Here is a 22,202-nt window from a genome sequence, read left to right on the forward strand (position 1 = left end):
TACGCAGGGTAAGGTGACTGCCCCTGTCCCCACCCAGATCCCCTCACCTCCCCCAAGCGTTTTTTTTTACTAACCTGCTTTCAGCTGCATTCTGTTTCTCCGTTCCCTTCTCAGCTTTCCCCACATGTTTGTGGGACTATCGGTAAAAAAGAAAAAAAAGTTCCCTGAGACTTTCTAACTTCTCACGAGATCTCGCGAGAAGTTAGAAAGTCTCATAGAACTTTTTTTTTGTCCCACAAACACTGAAAGCTGAGAAGCGAATGGAGAAACAGAATGCAGCTAAAAGCAGGTTAGTAAAAAATGTGGGTTTTTTTACTTTTTTTTCACAATTTTCTTTTACAGTGCTGCTCAACCGGTCCTTCGCGTACCACCAGCCATGTGCTCGCGTACCACTAGTGGTACGCGTACCACTGGTTAAAAAGCCGTGATCTAACTAACTCTAAGAGTAAAACATAAGAAAATGATTGCATCTCCATCTGTTGTCAAAGCAAAAACATCCAACCTTAGCAGCGTTGACATAAACCCTAGCTTGATATTTGGGGTTGGGGCTAATATAAGCCCTAACCTCCCAAATAAGCCCACCTCTTCCCTTTCACTCCCTTTCTGAGCCAGACTGCTGGTGCTTTTGGCCCCCTGGCCCCCTTCACAGCTCTGCCCACAGCCAGCATTTAACCTGCATTTCCAATATTAAAAACTCCAGCTCCCTTCCTAATTGAAGATTTATTCTGCACAAGAATATGCAACTGCTTTGAGGATCAAAGAGACACAGGTAAGTCCAGGATACCATTAATGATGGTACTGAAGGAAGGCAAGAGATCCAGGAGGATTAGGAAGTATGCTGGCCACCTACAGAGTATCCATGAGGCAACCCATGAAATCTTGAAACCAGTCTGAAAAGAACCTAGATATCCACTTCATCCATTCCCTTCCATGGCTGCAGGCCTGTCATCTTTTTCACAAGCTTCATTGAAAGTGAGAAGACAAGCTGCCAGTTATTTCGCCCAGTTGGAAAAGATACTTTCCTTCAAGGTGGATTGCAGCACTCTTTTACTCAAGGGCACATCACTGCCCTTTCCCAATCTTTATACCTCCCTGACAAGAAGTTATAAATCCAGTGTAGTGGTGGCAAAACAGATGCCACAGAGAACCGCATCAACTTGCTCAGGATTGACAAGGCCAAACCACCTCACATGAATGCCTCTGTCATCTCTTAACACAGGGGTCTCCAACCTTGGCAACTTTAAGACTTGTGGACTTCAACTCCCAGAATTCCTCAGCCAGTTTTGCTGGCTGAGGAATTCTGGGAGTTGAAGTCCGCAAGACTTAAAGTTGCCAAGGTTGAGGACGCCTATCCTAACAGATCTGCCCAGCCAACATCTAACTCTGAGTGAATATAAGCAATATACTCACAGTGGCCTAATACATGATCCTCTGCACCAGCTTTCCCCAGGAGTATTCAGGACACCCTGAACAGTGGCTTTACTGTCTATTTTCACATATACATGCCTCTCCTCTCCTCCCTTTTCTTCCCCTCCTCTCCCTCCACTTCTCCCCGCGGTGTCCTTGTCTTGGCATAGATAAGGCTGAGCAAGCATATGGGAGGCAGCATCCTCCAGGCGTGCGCTGGGAGCCACGGGAAGAAGCAGCTGGCCCTGGGCGGAGCTGCCCTGCCACGGTGCACAAGGATCAGGGACAAGCTCAGCTTCCTTCTTCCCAGCTCCAGGAAGCCGAAGCCCTCCCTGCCTGCTGCGGCCACCACCTGGCCTGCTGGCTCCTCCTGCAGAAGGAAGCTGTCCCACCCCGGTCTCGCACTCCTGCAATCTCCCTCACTCGGTTTCAGCTTGCCTTGCTGCAAGAAGAAGCAAGCTGAAACCGAGTGAGGGAGATTGCCAGAGATTGCTGAGAAACGCCGATCTCACGCTCCTGCAAGCTCCCTCGCTTGGTTTCAGCTTGCCTTGCTGCAAGAGGAAGCAAGCTGAAACTGAGTGAGGGAGATTGCCAGAGATTGCTGAGAAACGCCAATCTCACGCTCCTGCAATCTCCCTCGCTCGGTTTCAGCTTGCTTTCTGCAAGAGAAAGCCAGACTGCAGGGCTGCCTCCATGGGTGTGGGGATCGACTCTGAGTGAATACGAGGTGTTTCTATTGCTGGAATAAAGCTTATTAAATGAGCTAGCAACCTCCAAGTATTGTTGATAGATCTTCCCCAACTTTTCTCTGGTGCTTCATAGAGTTAAGTGGGCGTCAGGTTCTTAGTAAAAATGGATTTGGAAGGAAGGAAGGAAGGAAAGGACAATGGGAAGGAGGAAAGGACAAAGAGGGAGGGAAGGAAGAAAGGAAGGAAGGAAAGAAGGGACAATGGGAGAGAGAAAGAGGGAGAGAGAAAGGGAGAGAGAGAAAGGGAGAGAGAAAAGGAGAAAGAGATAGGGAGAAAGAAAAAGAAATAGAGGGAGAGAAAGAGGGAGAGAGAAAGAAAGGGAGGGAAATAGAGGGAGAGAGAAAGGGAGAAATAGAGAGAGGGAAAGAGAGAAATGGAGAGAAAAAGAGAAAGTGGGAGAGAAAGAGAGGGAGGGAGAGAAGGGGAGAGAAAGAGGGAGGGAGAGAGAGAAATTAAATTAGTAACATGGTTGTTAAGTGAATCTGGTTTCCCCACTAACTTTGCTTGTCAGAAGGTTGCAAAAGGCGATCACATGACCCTGGAACAAAGTGACCATCATAAATATAAATGGGTTGCCAAGCATCTGAATGTAAATCACATGACCCTGGGGATGCTGCAATGGTCATAAGTGTGAAAAATGGTCATGTCCTTTTTTCAGTGCAGTTGTAACTTTGAACAGTCACTAAGTGAATTGTTGTAAATTGAGGACTACCTGTACTTTATCATTTTTTTCTTTTTTTTTTGGTCAAGTTTTCGACACCTTGCTGGGCGACTGGTGGTACTTGGACATTGCCTTATCCTAAAAGTGGTACAATGGGTGAAAAGGTTGAAAAGCCCTCATAGAAAGACTTTGGTTCCTTCACCTCAAGTTATCAGGAAATAAAGAGACACAAGTAGCACCACAGTTTGGTAGCTGTATTGAAAAATGAGCCATTGTGTCATTAATCTTAACCGCCCATAGGATGGAGAGACATCCAAATCACTAATTTCATAAAAGAGAGTACAAGCTTGTTTATGATACCTGAAGTATAATGTCATACACACGCCAAGGATCCTCCCTACAGCTTTCCTGTAAGAAAGGGAAACAGCAACTTGCCAACTGAAATTACAACAGCCTGGTCAACAAGTGGCCACTATGTAAATCTTTGCTAAGAAACCACAATTGATCTGACCACAGATCTGGCCATTTGTGAGTAATGAGCCCCTGTGTCAGGACCCACCTCAATCCATATCTTAGGAAATAAGAACTCTTGGATGCAAGTTTAGTCCAAAAGGAAAATGTTTACTAGGATGGAATCGATTGTGGCAATACAAGACGGAATCTAACAAAGTTACATTTCAATCCTATATAAAGCATTCCCATTTCAGCCCCTCCCCTCATTCATTTGGTCAGGCTCTCATCATTTGCTTAGGTGTCAGGCCCTTCCGTGGGAAAGGGAACTCTCCTTGGTTTTATGGTTATTGCTTTCCTTTTTCTGTTGTAAATGAAGATGCAATCCAGATCTGTCTCTCCCCCTCCCTCCCCCAGTTCAAATGTTCCCTGTTGTTAGAAGATCACCTTAAGTCTATCCTCTCCCCCCCCCTTCGGAGAGATGGCAGAATCCCCAGAATAAGCACATTGTTCTACCTATACATTTATGAAATGTGATATAAATGGATTCTGACACCCTGTCCAGATCTATCAGAACATGTCTTCCTTGTGATCATTTTCCTGCAAACCAGCCTTGCAGCAACTAATGGCTTTGGTAGAAAAATAAAGGCCTTCTCCATGATTTCTTAATAAGACAGGCCACAAATAAGGAAACCAAGCAATAAATAGTCGTTATTCTAGTTTGGGGAGCAATGTTGGTATCTAATCCTGTGGGAGAGATCCCACAATTATGGCTGCACAAAAGGAGCCCAGGTTTCATTACCTCTTTCCTTCAAGAACTTCTAAGGTACATTTTGAAGCAACTTCACAGCAGCGGGGTAAGCAATGCAGCACCAAAGTTAGAATGCACTGTTTGGTCTCTGGACTCTTCTTTTTACCTTCATTCAAGACCAGGTTAGTGGAATGTTGTATCCATTTAGAACACTGGTTCATCATAGTCAAAATTATGCCATTCAGAGCCAAGAACATCTATTCTAAACCTGTCCCATGAATATGGAATATGCATCATGCATGGTATAAGGTGCGCATCTTTTTAACTGCCTTAACTTAGTGTCATTCACCTTAGGAATATTCTGTTCTAGTAACATGAAGCACACACACACACTGAATTGCCGTTCTCTTCATGCTTTGCTATGCCTACCTATTAACTGCCAGTCTTCGCCCATTTATTTATTAATACATAAAAATGTACATACTTGTATTAGTGGTGATGGTGTCTTTGCTTATGAACTCAGCAATAGGCTAGACTCAGAAGTTAAATAGCATCCCAAGACAGGCAATGGGAAATCAGTTCCTCAGTTGCAAAGAAAACCACATGGATGTATTCATAAAGTAACTGGGAACCGAACTTGAACTGAACTTGAAGCCAACTACCTTAATTATTTGTGATAGCATCTTCGTTTATGAACAACCCAGCAATTAAACAGGAGTTTCCCTAAAGCTGTTGTTGAGACTATATACTTTTTAGTTACAGCAATTCCAACTTTCTGCAGGTGCCTCTTTGAAGAATTCAAAGGCCAGGATATTTTACTTTTGTTCAGCGGAACTAGATGTTTCATAGATTACTGTGCAGGATAAAAGAAAAAAGTGGTTGTATTTTTCATTTTAAAAGGGACGCGGTGGCTCAGTGGGTTAGGACGCTGAGCTTGTCGATCAGAAGATCGGCAGTTTGGAGTGTCGAATCCCGAGTGCCGCGTAACAGTGAGCGCCTGTTACTTGTCCCAGCTTCTGCCAACGTAGCAGTTCAAAAGCACGTAAAAATGCAAGTAGAAAAATAGGGACCACTACAGTGGGAAGGTCCTACGGGAGAAGGGCGGTATGTAAGTCTAATAAAATAAATAAAAATAAATAAATAAATGAATAAGGTAACAGCGTTCCATGCGCCTTTGGCGTCTAGTCATGCCAGCCACATGACCACGGAGACGTCCTTGGACAAGCGCTGGCTCTTCGGCTTTGAAACGGAGATGAGCACTGGCCCCTAGAGTTGGAAACGACTAGCACACATGTGCGGGGGAACCTTTACCTTTACCTATTTTTCATTTTAATGGCCATAAGAGACCTGTAAGACCAAACTTGTTATTTAAGAGATAATTATGATAGCAATAAGTTAACATTGTTAAAGAAAAAAACATTACTGTAAGAGGTTAAAAGAATGCAAGTATATTATTATTCAAGTCATATATGCCTATTATGCATATATAACTATCATGCCTACTATATTTAGCATAAATGAGTCCCATATTATATTGTACTTGTCCATACCAAGTCTTATAGGTAGCAAGTATAATCAGCTCTTCAATCCATTGCATGAATGTGGCTATTCCAAGCTGCAGTATCAGTCTTGTGGCCATAATAAGAGCATGGAGAATCAATAGTTATCAAATTCCATGTACTGGGTATGTAATTCAAGAGAAAATGATCCTCTGGGAATTTTAGCTTTTGTTGCAAAGTCATATTTATGCTTGTGTCGTAATCCATTACTTTGTCCCAACAGGAAAGTCCAACTTGGCCTCCTGCAGTTGTCCTGGTACTGAAACATCTTTGTCCAGGGAACCAATCAGAATATAGAACTGCAGGATAAAAATAAGACTGAGGATGCCTACAGATGAGGCTATGTGATGTTTTAGTTTGATGATTTAAGTGATCTCCCATGCCCAAAGCTAACTCATTCAAAGACCCCTTCCCTTTCTAACGGACGCAGAGCAAGCCAGGTTTGGAGCAGATGAAATAGCACTAGCAATACCATAGCAATACCACAGACTAAGCGGTTTACAGAGTCAGCATATTGCCCCCAACAATCTGGGTCATGTTACCGACCTTGAAAGGTGTTGTGATTCCTTGCCAGCAAGTGGATCCAGCAGCTGAGTCTGAGGACTCATATGAGGAGGAAGGGCCTGAAGTGACATTAGAGTCAGAGGAAGGCTCTGAGGAGCTCCAAGACTTACAGTCTGATGAGGAGCCTGGCCCCTCTACTCACGCTCAGGCTCAGACACAGCTGTGCTAGGAGTTGATAGTAATGAAGCACAGCTGGGAAATATTCAGGATGCACGAAAGCACCGGCAAGAAAAGAGAGCAGGACAGAGGAATGCAATGGGGCGCCTCCAAAGGCAAAGGAGCAGGCATTAGGAAAGCCATGCCTTGGCTGAACAATAAAAGGGAAGGTGTGGGAGGTGCTGTTTGCCAAAAAAATTATTTCAAAGAAAACACATAGAAGAGATGTAAGTGCTCTACTTCAAGGCAACTGTAAATGCTAACTGTTTGGGTCTTTAACGTGGTATGAAATGCAAAGCTAAAAATATTTGGAAACCATGTGCTTTTGAAAAATGACAGAAATTTAGCTTTCCAAGGAAAGCTTCAAGTTCATAACTGCACTCAGATACTCTTCATTCGTAGGATCCATTTCCAGGGCTTTTTCGTAGGCTTCAATAGCTTTCTCTTTTAATCCAAGGTGTTGGTAGAAGAATCCCAAGCTTTTGAATATCTCAGCACATTTTGTACCTTTCTTAATTGCCTTATCTAACAATTGCTTCAAGCTCCTTTCACACTTCTTTTGTTCAAATGAAGTGTTTTCAATTTTCAGTCCGGCCAGGTACTGTTTCATAGCGTTCATTTCTGATTTTCTGTGACGTTCCTGAAAACGCCCATAATTAAAATGGAGTTGCTGCTTCTCCACAGAAGTTAGGTTGCTGATGGCAAACACTTTCTGAAAGGTTTGATCTGCTTCCCACAGCTGTCCTTGTTCTGCATATATGTTAGCAAGGTCAATATAAGCATAGACAAACTTGGTTTTACACTCCACTACTTTCCGGAAATGAAAAATGCAAAGTTGAATCAGTTCAAACTGCTTTAGAACAGACTGCAATTCGTTTTTTGACCCTTTTTTTTTCAAAGCTAAGTACTGTGTCCTATAGCAAATCCCAATCTGATGGTGCAAAAACCCAGAGTTTGGGGTTAAGCTGAGTGCTTTCTTCAAATGTTGCAGTGATGCATCTACATCTCCTTTCTTTCTGTAAAATTTGGCAGCATACCTTAATACATAAGGAACATCAGGATATCTTCTAAGCACTTCCTCAATGTATTTTTCTCCTTCCTTCACTCTGTTTATTTCCTGTAACTTTAATGCAAGAAGAGGAGTCACAAATACGTCGTTGGGATTCAGTTTTACTGCAAGCCTCAAAGGTTCCAATGAAGAGCCTATTCCTGAATGTTTTTTTGCATAATAATCTTCCAGGCGGTATACTGTGATTGCATAGCCTGAGTTAAATTCTGGGTTTTCTGGTTCTTCTTCCAGTGCTTTTTCAAAGCTCTCCTTGGCCTTTTCATAATACCTGCCTCCAAATTTTAGAAGCGCCCAACCCTTTTCACAGTTGATCTGTGGGAGCTCCATCTTATAAGGAGACGCACTTCCAAGTTGCTTGCAGACGTTTTCTACCTTCTTCACATAGGCTTGGGATTCGGTGAGATTGCCCATATGGTAATGCAGCCAGGCAGAGTTGCCCCATGTAACCAGGCTTCTCTTTTCAACATCCCCAGGGTACTCTATGGGCACAGTCTCTTCAGCTTTCTGTAAGTTTTCCAGTGCTTCTTCCTTCTTGTCGTTCAGGAATTTCACATAGGCAAGAAGGTTGTAATTTAGAACTTTGGATTTATTGATTAAGAACCGGATCTGCTCAGCAATTCTTTCCTCCAATTCATCAGGATCAATATGCTCTTTCTGCAACATCCATGTAAAATGGCATTCAAACTGTTGGAGAATCTCCTTTAAATCTTCCTGGGAGAAGAGACTGCAGGACAAAAGGAAAGAGAATGAGAGACATTTACATTGTGGCAATAAGAAATAGTCCTATCATCAGTGATAAGGGGAGGGTTTTTTTTTAAAAAAAAAACTTAAGCGATGCATTTTTGTACTTTTTAAATATTGCTTGAATACAGGTAGGAATTAGTAGTAGTTGCAGTAAAAAAATTTTTTAGCAAAGAAATAGTATTCTGAATACTGTATGCCTGTGTTTTTAATGAAGTGAAATAAAGAGCTGAAAAGGAGAAAAGGAGAGCACTGGAGATTATTCACAAAATGCTCTGGACAGATGCTCGTCTAATAAGGAGACTGCAAAACAGCAATCTCTAACTATTTAGAGCACTGGGAGACAAGCCATCTTTTTCAAACCCAGTCTGTACCTTTAAAGACATTAGATATGCATTCTTATTTTTCTAAACACTTTTGGGAATTGCTTGTTAACTGCTTTTTAGCTTGTAGGAACCTCTGGTTCAACAAATCTAAAAGTACCAGGTAAGTTTCCTTCAATCCTTAGTGGAACAACTTTTAAATACAAGTTTAAAAACTTTTTTAAAATGCACATTTGGGAAATAAACAGCAAAAGATTATTACAACTTTGATTTTGGAAAGTCACAAATGGACTAAAGGTCCAGATAGATTAACTACAACAATCCTTCCCATCAGAAAATGCTTTTGTTTCTAATTATTTAAAAAGGGGAGAAAACTCAAAGATAGTTTAGAATTAAAGAAGAACACTTTAATTTGACTTATTAATACAGAATTATTTTTTTATTGAAAAATTTTACAGTACATTTTAAGTATACTCCATCCCTCCCCCTCCCCCCACTTCCCCCCTCCCCCCCCACTTCCCAGAGCTGAAAGCAGGGTATTGCCTCCAACAAGCTTAAACTAAAATATGCTAACCAACTGTGAATACACTTTAAATCCTATCGCACTTTAACTCCCCTTATACATAGGTAAATAATAATACATCTGATAATTCTAATATTCATTCATATGCTAAATGAAATTTTTTAGTCCCATATTTATTCTGAATATATTCAATCCATCTTCTCCATTCCAAAATATATCTCTGTTGCGATTGTTCTTTCAGGTATGTTGAAATTTTTGCCATTTCTGCCAAGTTTGAAACTTTTAAAGTCCACTCTTCTATAGTAGGCAGTTCCTCCTTCCAATATTGCGAAACCAAAAGTCTTGCTGCCGTTATTAAATTCAACATCAACTTAGTTTCTACAACAGTACAATCAGTAATAATACCCAATAAGAATAACTGTGGAGTAAACCTTATCTTTTTCTTAAATATCTTCTGCATATTCCACCAAATTTTAATCCAAAAAGCTTTGACTTTTTTACAAGTCCACCACATGTGGTAATAGGTTGCATCCTCACAACCACACCTCCAACATTTAGGCTGATAATTTGGATACATACATGCTAATTTTTTAGGATCTAAGTGCCACCTATAAAACATTTTATAAAAATTCTCTCTTAAATTTTGAGCCTGAGTAAATTTTACATTTCTGGCCCAAATTTTTCCCCAAACATCCATCGTTATTGGCTCTTGAATATTCTGGGCCCATTTTATCATACAATCTTTGACAAGTTCCGTTTCTGACTCTAATTTTATCAATGCATTATACATCCTTCTTATGTGCGCTTGACTTTGATCTCTAATTTGTTTTACCAAATTTTCATCTGTTGTTATAATACCAATTTTCTGATCTTCTTTCCATCTAGCTTGTATCTGACCATACTGAAACCAAGTTTGTACTATTTTCCCTTCTTTTAAAATATTAAATGGCTTTAATCACCATACATTCCTCTCCAAAATGAAAATGAAAAATGAAAATATATGTAAAAATTCCAGGGTGGTTATCAACAATTGAAGCTTTTTCACATGTAAACTTGTTAGATTTTGAAAAAATGTGGACATATAAAGATATTTTAAATATTGATGGGACATTGAAATCAAAGCAAGAACTGAAATATCAGGGTATCAACATGTCATGGTGGGTATGTTTACAAATACAAAATAGATATGAAAAAGATATGAAAATGTATGGATTTTATAAAGAACAAAATGTGTTTGATAAGATATTATTAACATCTGATGAGAAAAAAATTATATAACTTTTTGTTAACTTTAGAGATGGAAAGTGAACAAATTAAAGGGACAATGACAAGATGGGTGGACAATTTTGGTTATACTATAGAGTTGGAAGAATGGCAAAAACTATGGGAGAGAAATTATAAATTGACATGTCAACTGCATATAAAGAAAATCTGTATAAAATGTTTTATAGATGGCATTTACCTCCAGCTAGATTAGCAAAAATGTTTAAAAATGTATCAGGCAAATGTTGGAAATGTAAACACAATATAGGTACATATGTGATAAAGTTAAAGCCTATTGGAGAAAAATACATATTTGGCTAGAAAATATACTAGGAGAACATGTAGCATTTAATCCCGAATTATTTTTATTAGGTATATTACCAGAAAAGACTGATAAACAAAATACATACTTGGTTCTACATATCATAACCGCAGCAAGAATAAGCTATGCACAATGCTGGAAAAATGAACAAGTACCATCAGAAGAAGAGCTAATAAAGAAGATATTGGAATGCGCAGAGATGGACAGACTAACTATGAGACTAAAAGACAAAGAAGAAACAGAATATTATGAAAGCTGGAACTTATTTTATAAATGGTTGGAAAAAAGAACCAAAGAGTAAAATTTGTATATGTATTAATGAATTATAAACTCAGTTCACACGTTGTTTGGAAAATTAACATATGTATGTAAAGAATAAAAATAAAATATATAATAAAAAAAGAAATATATAACCATAAAAACAATATATAAAGTTAATTAAGTGAAGATGATTTTCAGGGCACTAGCCAATCCCATTGCATGTTCCTATGTGAACCCCAAGCAAGGCTGCAGAGCCATGTTTTTACACCTTTTTGGAAGGCCAGGAGAGTAGGGGCCCATCTCACAGGGTGTGGGGCAGTGTTCTAGAGGACAAGGGCAACAGCAGAGAAGGCTCTCTTCTTTCTGGAACCCCCCCCCCCAGGCAAACCTCAGAGAGAGAGGAGGGGGAGGGAGAGAGGATGGATGGATGGAGATGATATACATATAGACAGAGAGAGACTGATAGAGACGGATGATAGCTGGATAATGGATGATAGGTAGATGGTTAGATGACTAGATAGCTGGATGGATGGATGGACGGACAGGTGACTGGATAGCTGGATATAGATATATGGATGGGTGGGTGGATGGATAGGTGGAGAGAGAGAGAGAGAGAGAGAGAGAGACAGACAGACAGACAGACAGACAGACAGACACACAGACCAGCAGACAGGCAGGCAGAGAGACAGAAAAAGGTCTCTAGAAACCAGCTCCAGAAAGAGAATGTGAGTGATGGGGGAGAGCAGAAAAGCCTACTTTCAAGTCCATAAAGGAGTGAAAAGGGTTTTCAAATGGACTGAGACTGGGTCTAAGAGCTGTAGACTGAGGGAAAAGGAATTATTTAAAGGGCTAAGAAATAGTTATGGTAAGAAAACAGTGCTACAAACTTTAGGAATAGGTACATACAACTAAAACATAGACAAGAAATTTATAGATCAAGTAATAGAAAGAGTTGTGAACGCATAGGAGTAGGGAGATGGCAGAACAAACAGGAGCTTAATTTTGTAGAGTTATGTAGAAAAATAATCTTCGTCAGGATCCAGTCCAAGCCAGGAATAAACAAAATGGAGACTACTTTACAAAGAAGGTTGCAGTTTATTGAACCAGACAGAAAGTTGGCACTGGGAAAACTGACATGTAGTATGGAGTGGTGCAAGCATGTCAGATTCATGACATCACATGACATCATGCAACATATTGGGACTTTTTCCCAAGTGCTAGCAATGGGATGGGTGCAGTTTTGGCGTGATGCATATGGCCCGCCGGCAGTTTGACATGCCTGGAGTGGTGCGTTTTTATACCTTCTTGAACTTTTGTTTGGAGTTGTTCCTGTGTGTGTGTGCCTTTGAGTGTGCCTTTCTGGTATTCTGGTATTCTGATGGTGGTGGGTTAATCCTATTATGTCCCAAGGGTCATATCCTGCTTCCCTGGGGCTGTGGCTGATGACTATGTCCTGTGTTTTAGATTTTTTTTGGTGTGAGGGATTGTTGTAGGGATCTTTGTCTTTTTTAATCCAAACTTCCAGGCTCCAATCTTTCTGACAAGATTATCACATCTGATTTCTGCGGACCTGGTTTCTGTTTGGGGCAGACTTGGGGGGAGGGGTTTTCTGCCTTTAAGATCCTTTGGGGAAATATAATATTCTGCCTTTTAATATTCCCCAAAATATTTCTTTAGTGGTGGGGGTGGCTGACTTCCCACAGTTGGGTGTGGGAAAAACCAATGACAGACCTTGTGTCTGTGTTCCGTACCTTATTAGAAAAGCCCTAACAGGATGGACGAGTCCATTCTCTCCCAACTCAGCATACCTTGCAGAGATAAAAAACGAAAAGAAAGCGGCTTGTAAGCCACCCTGATCTTTTAGAGGCCGCTCATTTGGAACCGCAATCCAAGCGCCACAGAAACCTCCCCACGATGGAACAACTTTTGACATTGAAAAAACCCGCTCAGGTTAAGAAATCATTCGACTTGAAGCCACAAGACCAAATGGGGATGAGCAATCAAAGATAGAAATGCAACATACAACCCTCAACAACAACAACAAGGTCCCTCTATTATTATCAGTTTCCTTACCTCATGATTGCAGTGTTACTATCAGGCGTGGGAGTGAAAACGATTGAATCTCCTTTCCTAAGGGACGACTATCAAGGCTTTCTTTAAATTCTAGAGAGAAGATGGTCAGTTGCTCCGCACGGCCTCCCGTCTGATCAGAAAAAAAACAAACAAACAAACGAAACGGGAGATCCAGTGATCTTGGGAGAACCGAAACTAAACTTTGCCCTGCTGAAAGTAAAGTCTGGAGCGGAATCGATTCCCATTTTTTTCTGATTCCGTTGTTAATCGCTGATGAGGTGGTTCACATGCAGGGCAGGCTGGCCTTTACTTGTTTGGGGTAAACAACGGTCAAGATTGACGAATAAATCTTGTTAAGATTAACACACGACGCTACATAAAACTGACGGGAAGGAATAGACGCTGCTTGCGGTTTTTTTGTGTTAAATACACGGGGGACTGCATTGCATCGCACACCTGGGAATATGACCGAAGGTGGGGGATTTTTTGGAGGTGCACAATCTAACCTTTTTTGGTCGGCTCCAGAAATTTTACATTTCTATCCTGTTTTTCTTCCAAGCAATTCTCTCTCCTACATTCCCCCCCCCCCCAGCAGCCCCTGGGAGGTAGATTGTGACTCTTAAATGACGTCCCATGTCTTAAGGTTAGATTTTAAGCCAGTCTTTCTGGCCCTTATCCAATACTTGTAAGATACCCAAAAAGCACGTGTTTCAAGTGGCTATATAAGTTTGAAAAATTAAAAACACTTAATTGATACACTAATACTGTAATAATAATAATAATAATAATAATAATAATAAGAAGAAGAAGAAGAAGAAGAAGAAGAAGAAGAAGAAGAAGAAGAAGAAGAAGAAGAAGAAGAAGTAGTTGGAAGGGACCTTGGAGGTCATCTAGTCCAACCCCCTGCTAAGGCAGGAAACCCTATACCATTTCTGACAAATGGCTGTCCAGTCTCTTCTTAAAAACTTCCAGTGTTGGAGCATTCACCACTTCTGGAGGCAGGTTGTTCCACTGGTTAGTTGTTCTAACTGTCAGGAAGTTTCTCCTTAGTTCTAGGTTGCTTCTCTCCTTGACTAGTTTCCATCCATTGCTTCTTGTCCTGCTTTCAGGTGCTTTGGAGAATAGCTTGGCTCCCTCTTCTTTGTGGCGGCCCCTGAGATATTGGAACACTGCTATCATGTCACCCCTCACCCTTCTCTTCATTAAACTACACATACCCAATTCCAGCAACCGTTCCCTGTATGTTTTAGCCTCCAGTCCCCCAATCATCTTTGTTGCTCTTCTCTGTACTCTTTCTAGAGTCTCGACATCTTTTTTACATCGTGGTGACCAAAACTGGATGCAGTATTCCAGGTGTGGCCTTACCAAGGCATTGTAAAGTGGTATTAGTACTTCATGTGATCTTGATTCTATCCCTCTGTTAATGCAGCCTAGCACTGTGCTGGCTTTTTTGGCAGCTGCAGCACACTGCTGGCTCATATTGAAGTGATTGTTCACTAGGACTCTGAGATCTCTCTCACAGTTACTACTATCGAGCAAGGTACCACCTATACTATACCTGTGCATTTGATTTTTCCTGCCTAAATGTAGAACCTTACTTTTTTCACAGTTGAATTTCATTTTGTTAGATAGTGCCCAGTGTTCAAGCAACACTTAGAAGAAAGCAAATTTATAACCAGAAGCCAACATAGGTTTGTCAAAAAACAGGTCATGGAAAACAAACTCATCTCATTCTTTGACAAAGTGACTCAATTAGTGGACCAGCAAAATGCTTGTCAACATAGTATATTTGGAATTCAGTAAGGCATTTAACAAAGAAGACCGCAACCTACATCTTGGTATGCTATAAAAATGTGGGATAGACAGCATCACCACCAGATGGGCTTATAACTGGATGACAAACTGCACTCAATATATAAACCTTAGTGAAACTACATTTGCATGAGGGAAGTAAGCAGTGGGGTATCCCCAAGGTTCTGTATTAAACCCAGTGCTCTTCAACATCTTCATCAACAATTTGGATGAAGGGATAGATGAGGAACTCATGAAATCTGCAGACAACATCAAGCTGGCAGGAATACCAACACCCCAGAAGATAGGCTCAAGATCCAGATGGATCTCAACAGACATGGGCCTTATCTAACAAAATGAAATTCATTGTAGAGGTAAGTAAGGTTTTAAACTTAGACAAGAAAAACCAAATGTATAGGTACAGATTAGGTGAAACCTAGCTCAACAGTACTAATTGTGAGAGGGATCTTAGAGTCCTAGTGGACAATCAGTTAAATGAGCTAGCAGTGTACTTCAGCCGCTAATAAAGCCAATGCAATTCTAGGCTGCATTTACAGAGGGATAGAATCAAAATCATGTGAGGTGATAGTATTGCTTTATAAGGCCTTGGTAAAAACAACAATTGGAATACTGTATCCAGTTTTGGTCACCACAGTTTTGGGATTGATGATGTTGCATTTTAAAGAATGATGATGCAATAGGTTGGAAGGCCAAAGCACTAGTAGCTGCCTGGAGCCTCAGGTAAGGCTGAAACTACAGACCAATCAGCCTAACATCATGGGGAGGTGCTGGAAAAGATAATCAAAAAACAGATCTGCAAACATCTAGGAACAAATAAAATTATAACTAGAAGCGAGCACAGGTTTGTTAAAAGCAGATGATGCCAAACCAATCTTATTTCATTCTTTGACAAAGTGACTAAATTAGTAGACCAGCGAAATGCTGTGGACATTGTATACTTCAACTTCAGCAAGGCATTCAACAAAGTAGACCACAACCTTGGTAAGCTAGAAAAATGTGGGATAGACATCATCGTCACCAGATGGATTTGTAACTGGCTGACAAACTGTACTCAACAGGTAGTCCTTAATGGTACTATATCTACATGGAGGGAAATAAGCAGTGGGATATCACAAGTTTCCATCTTAGGCCCAGTTCTCTCCCATATCTTCATAAATGACTTAGATGAGGGAATAGAAAGGGAACTTATAAAATTTGCAGATGATATTAAACTGGCAGGAATAACCAACACCCTAGATGATAGGCTCAAGAACCAGATGAATCTCAACAAAAATGGATAGAAACTGATCAAAGGGAGAGTCAACATAGAAATAAGGAGAAATTTTTTGACAATGTAAACAACCAGTGGAACAGCTTGCCTTCAGAAGTTGTGGGTGCTTCATCATTGGGAGGCTTTCAAAAAGAGATTGGACAGCCACTTGTAAGAAATGGTATAGGGCAGTGATGGCAAACCTTTTAGAGACCGAGTGCCCAAACCGCAACCCAAAACCCACTTATTTATTGCAAAGTGCCAGGGCCGCATCAGCATTGTGGGTGTGTCCCACTGGGTGGGCGTGGCTGCAGTGGTCATGGTAGACTGGGTGGGGGTGGCCCGAGTGGGCATGGCCACCTCGATGTTGCTTATGGGGGGGCTGCCTATGTGGGCTGGGCAGGGTTGGGGGAGATCCAGGGTGGGGTGATGGGTAGGAGGCTTGTCCTGCGGGGTGAGGCATGGGGCAGGGCATGGGTGCCACTGCCACAGGGCAAGACAAGGCAGGGGCTGGGGTGACTGCTGCCTGACACCATCGGCTCCCGCACACACAGGCCAGTGAATGCACGGGGGGTGATAGTGTCCATCAGCAACCACAGCCTGCTGGCCTCTTGACCAGTGCATTCTGGGGCTCCACAGACTGCTGCCAATACTGGGCCAGCCCTCCAGCAGCAGGCAGAGTAGGGGAATGGGGAGGCACATGATGCAGACTGTTGGACACACTTACTCCATCCCATCTGTTTTTGCTTGTGATTGGAGAGCAGGTCATTGCTGGTCATCTCCTTGCCCCCCCCCAGTTATTTCCCTTGGCCCACACATGGTGCCTGTTCCCTTTGCACACCTGACACATCTTGGCCCTGCATCGGGCCCCCGCCAGCAGCTCACACATTCGGTCACCACCGCCATTAGCAGCAGCCCCGGCCAGTACAAAGAAGGCGAAGCAGCCATCTACCAAGCTCAAGTAGAGTTGGTAGAGCATGCCCACACTCAGCAAGCCAAAGGCCACCCAAAGCGGGAAAAGCTGGATCCCCATTGGCGCCATGGCCCCCCAGTCCCAGCTAGGATTGCATGCCTCCCCATCTCTGCTGGGCATGGGCGGACATGACACTGATGGGGATCCGGCTTTCTCCACTCAGGCTGGCCTCTTGCCTGCTGACCCTGGGCGTGTTCTACCACCTTTACGTGGTGCTTCCTAGCCAACCGCATCTCCTTCGTGCTGTGTGGGCCTGCATCTCTGGGCAGCGGCCTAATGGACCCGTGCAAGTGACTGGTGGCAGCAGCAGCCTTGACAAGGAGTTAAGCACAACCAGACATCCCCTCGGGAAAGTAGGGTTGGACTGCAGGTTCTGGTGCTCTGGGAGCTCGAGGGCTGGGCTGGGTGCTTGCCCTGCTCTGTCCAGGGCTCCAGGAAGCCCACACCAGTGTCCAGGAGTCTCCTGCGCAGCCCTGGCACCTACCCTAGTCCCACCCACCCCTCCATCAGAGACCCATGGATCCCCCCCACAGCCCCACCTGCACCACCACCCCATAGGCGCTCCCATGACCTGAGCAACGTTGAGCTGGCCATGCCCTCCCCCCGGCCATTGACTTTGCTTGTCGAAAAGTTGCAAAAGGTGATCACATGACCCTGGGACACTGTGACCATCATAAGTATGAATCAGTTGCCAAGCATCTGAATGTAAATCACATGACCCTGGGGATGCTGCAACAGTTATAAGTGTGAAAAATGGTCATAAGTCACTTTTTTCAATGCCGTTGTTAACTTCGAACAATCACTAAGCGAACTGCTCTAAGTCAAGGATTATTTTATCACTTTTTTCTTTCTTTCTTTTTTTTGGTCATCAAATTTTTGATACCTTGCTAGGCAACTGTTGGTACTTGAAGACTGCCATATCCTAAAAGTGGTACAATCTGTGAAAAGGTTGAAAAGCCCTGGACTAGATGACCTCCAAGGTCCCTTCCAACTCTGTTATCCTGTATCTTTTCTGTATCTGTTGTGATGAACAATCAAAGCCAGAAATGCAACCTTCTCCTCCTCCCCCTCCCCACATTGTTATTAATTCCTTACCTCATGATTGCAGGTCTCTTATTATGTGTAGAAGGGAAAGCAACTGGGTTTCTTTTTCCTAAAAAAAAATACTGCTTTGGGGTGGTTTTTTTTTTTTTGTTGTTTTTTTCTTCCTCTTAAAGGGATGAATAATCAACACAGCCTGGTCAGAAAAAAGGAAACTTAAGAAATCGGCAGCTTGTGGGAAAGTGAAACTAAACTTTGCCATGCTGAAGGTAAAATCTGGAGTGGAATCGGTTTCCATTTCTTCTGGTTCTGTTGCATTGCTGTTAAGGGGAATCACAGGCTTTGTCTTGTCCGAGTAAAGAACAGTAAGGATGAGTGAATACATCTTGCCAGGTTTAAGACATTCTGTAAAACTGACGGGAAGGAATGGACAATGCTTGTTTTTCTGTGTTAAGCGCATGGAGGACTGTAATATATCACACACAACTGAGAATTTTTGTAGCCTCTTCCAAGTAAGCAGGTGTGGCAGCTCCATCTTTAATGTAAGGTTACATTAACATCCCTTGCATTATAGTCCAAGAAACTAAGGAGGGTCCTTTCTGAAACATTTGCCACACCCCTTTTTTAGCCCAATTAATTACACAACATAAAAGACAGAGTTAAGCATAGTTTCAATTGGGAAAATATGACTATCCTAGACCAAGGAAAGTCCAAAAACACCAAGGAATTTCTAGAAGCCTGGCACTCTGACAAATTAGCCATTAACAGACACATAAACATTAGCACCCCTTCATGGATTACTGCCTTGTCGTGGCGAAGGGGCTTGCATAATTCAATGAAGCTATGAGCTATGCCGTGCAGGGCCACCCAAGACGGAAAGGTCATAGCAGAGAGTTCTGACAAAACGTGATCCACTGGAGAAGGAAATGGCAACCCACTCCAGTATCTTTGCCATGAAAACCCTATGGACAGTACCAAAAGGCAAAATGATATGACGCTGGAAGATGAGCCCCTCAGGTCAGAAGGCGTCCAGTATGCTACTGGGGAAGAGCAGAGGGCTAGTACTAGTAGCGCCAGAAAGAATGAAGTGACTGGGCCAAAGCCAAAAGGACGCTCAGCTGTGGATGTGTCGTGGTGAAAGGAAAGTCCAATGCTGTAAAGATTTTTTCTCCATAGGAACCTGGAATGTAAGATCCATGAATCAAGGAAAGCTGGACGTGGTCAAACAAGAGATGACAAGACTGAACATCGACATCTTAGGAATCAGCGAACTAAAATGGACAGGAATGGGTGAATTTAATTCAGATGACCATCAGGTATACTACTGTGGGCAAGAATCCCTCAGAAGAAATGGAGTAGCCTTCATAGTCAATAAAAGAGTAGGAAAAGCAATACTGGGATAAAGGTAAGGTAAAGGTAAAGGTTCCCCCACACATGTGTGCTAGTCGTTTCCGACTCTAGGGGGCGGTGCTCATCTCCGTTTCAAAGCCGAAGAGCCAGCGCTTGTCCGAGGACGTCTCCGTGGTCATGTGGCCGGCATGACGAGACGCCAAAGGCGCATGGAACGCTGTTACCTTCCCACCGTAGTGGTCCCTATTTTTCTACTTGCATTTTTACATGCTTTTGAACTGCTAGGTTACAATCCTCAAAATGACAGAATGATCTCAGTTCGAATCCAAGGCAAACCATTCAATATCACAGTAGTCCAAGTCTATGCCCCAACCACCAGTGCTGAAGAGGATGAAATTGACCGGTTCTATGAAGCCCTACAGCACCTTATAGAACTAACACCAAAAAATGATGTTCTTATCATCATGGGGGATTGGAATGCTAAAGTAGGAAGCCAAAAGATAACCGGAATAACAGGCAAGTTTGGCCTTGGAGTACAAAATGAAGCAGGGCAAAGGCTGATAGAATTTTGTCAAGAGAATACATGGTCATAGCAAACACTCTTTTCCAACAACCCAAGAGACGTCTTTACACATGGACATCACCACACAGTCAACACAGAAATCAGATTGACTATGTGCTCTGCAGCCAAAGATGGAGAAGCTCTGTAGAGTCAGTAAAAACAAAACCAGGAGCTGACTGTGGCTCAGACCATGAGCTTCTCGTTGCAAAGTTTAGGCTTAAACTGAAGAAAGTAGGGAAAAGCACTAGGCCACTCAGGTATGAATTAAATCATATCCCTGTTGAATATACAGTAGAGGTGACAAATAGATTTAAGGAATTAGATCTGATAGACAGAGTGCCTGAAGAACTATGGACACTGTACAACAGGTAGCAACCAAAACCATCCCAAAGAAAAAGAAATGCAAGAAAGCAAAATGGCTGTCTGAGGAAGCTTTGCATATAGCTGAGGAAAGGAGGGAAGCGAAAGGCAAGGGAGAAAAAGAAAGATACGCCCAATTGAATGCAGAATTCCAGAGAATAGCTAGAAGAGATAAGAATGCCTTTGTAAATGAACAGTGCAAAGAAATAGAAGAAAACAATAGAATAGGGAGGACTAGAGATCTTTTCAAGAAAATTGGAGAGATGAAGGGAACGTTTCATGCAAAAATGGGCATGATAAAGGACCAAAATGGCAGGGACCTAACAGAGGCAGAAGAGATTAAGAAGAGGTGGCAAAATTACACAGAAGAACTATACAAGAATGAGCTTAACATCCCTGATAATCACAATGAGGTGGCCACTGACCTCGAGCCAGACATCCTAGAATGTGAAGTGAAGTGGGCCTTAGAAAAGCTGAGCAACAACAAAGCTAGTGGAGGTGACAGTATTCCAGCTGAGCTATTCAAAATCTTAAAAGACGATGCTGTAAAAGTGCTACACTCAATTTGCCAGCAAATTTGGAAAACTCAACAGTGGCCACAGGATTGGAAAAGATCAGTTTACATTCCAATTCCAAACAAAGGCAGTGCCAAAGAATGTTCAAACTATCGCACCATTGCACTCATTTCTCATGCTAGTAAAGTCATGCTTAAAATCCTACAAGCTAGACTTCAGCAGTATGTGGATAGAGAACTACCAGAAGTACAGGCAGGATTTTTAAGAGGCAGAGGAACTAGAGATCAAATTGCCAACATACGCTGGATCATGGAGAAAGCTAGAGAGTTCCAGAAAAACATCTACTTCTGCTTCATTGACTATGCTAAAGCCTTTGATTGTGTGGATCATAACAAACTGTGGCAAGTCCTTAAAGAGATGGGCGTACCAGACCATCTTATTTGTCTCTTGAGAAACCTATATGTGGGCCAAGAAGCAACACTGAGAACTGGACACGGAACCACTGATTGGTTCAAAATTGGGAAAGGAGTCTGGCAAGGCTGTCTACTGTCACCCTGCCTATTTAACTTATATGCAGAGAACATCATGAGAAAGGCAGGGCTAGATGAATCAAAAGTTGGAATTAAGATTGCCGGAAGAAATATCAATAACCTAAGATATGCAGATGATACCACTCTAATGGCAGAAAGTGAAGAACTAAAGAGCCTCTTGTTGCGGGTGAAGAAGGGGAGTGCAAAAGTTGGGTTGAAACTTAACATTAAGAAAACCAAGATCATGGCATCTGGCCCTCTCAATTCCTGGCAAATAGATGGGGAAGAAATGGAGGTAGTGACAGATTTTATTTTCCTGGGCTCCAAGATCACTGCAGATGGGGACTGTAGCCAAGAAATTAAAAGACGCTTGCTCCTCGGGAGGAAAGCCATGACAAATCTAGACAGCACACTAAAAAGCAGAGACATCACCCTGTCAACAAAAGTGCGTATTGCAGATGGGGACTGTAGCCAAGAAATTAAAAGACGCTTGCTCCTTGGGAGGAAAGCCATGGCAAATCTAGACAGCACACTAAAAAGCAGAGATATCACCCTGTCAACAAAAGTGCGTATAGTCAAGGCTATGGTCTTCCCAGTTGCAATGTATGGATGTGAAAGTTGGACCATAAAAAAGGCTGAGCGCCAAAGAATTGAGGCCTTTGAACTGTGGTGCTGGAGAAGACTCCTGTGAGTCCCTTGGACTGCAAGGTGATCAAACCGGTCAGTCCTAGAGGAGATCAACCCTGACTGCTCTTTAGAAGGCCAGATCCTGAAGCTAAAACTCAAATACTTTGGCCACCTGATGAGAAGGAAGGACTCACTGGAGAAGAGCCTAATGCTGGGAAAGATTGAGGGCAAGAGAAGAAGGGGACGACAGAGAATGAGGTGGCTGGATGGAGTCACTGAAGCAGTAGGCATGAGCTTAAATGGACTCCAGA

The 22,202-nt window shown here is 42.4% G+C and overlaps 1 protein-coding gene across 2 annotated transcripts; it reads right to left on the bottom strand.

Annotated features, from left to right (window-relative positions):
* Positions 1-2,324: 2,324 nt before the first annotated feature.
* On the bottom strand, positions 2,325-18,342 carry LOC308669225 (interferon-induced protein with tetratricopeptide repeats 5-like). Of its 2 annotated transcripts, none has more exons than XM_081329822.1 (3): positions 18,002-18,342; positions 12,873-13,002; positions 2,325-8,090 (listed from the first exon to the last, which is right to left on the bottom strand). In XM_081329822.1, the coding sequence occupies exons 2-3, from the start codon at positions 12,875-12,877 to the stop codon at positions 6,641-6,643; spliced, it is 1,455 nt and encodes a 484-aa protein (XP_081185948.1). In that variant the 5' UTR covers positions 12,878-13,002; positions 18,002-18,342; the 3' UTR covers positions 2,325-6,640. The 2 variants fall into 2 exon arrangements, with proteins under 2 accessions (XP_081185948.1, XP_081185949.1); XM_081329823.1 differs by having other exon boundaries at positions 12,873-13,181.
* Positions 18,343-22,202: the final 3,860 nt, after the last annotated feature.

The sequence above is a fragment of the Vipera berus genome (genome assembly GCF_964194415.1).
Source record: "Vipera berus genome assembly, chromosome: 5".
Classification (NCBI taxonomy): domain Eukaryota; kingdom Metazoa; phylum Chordata; class Lepidosauria; order Squamata; family Viperidae; genus Vipera; species Vipera berus.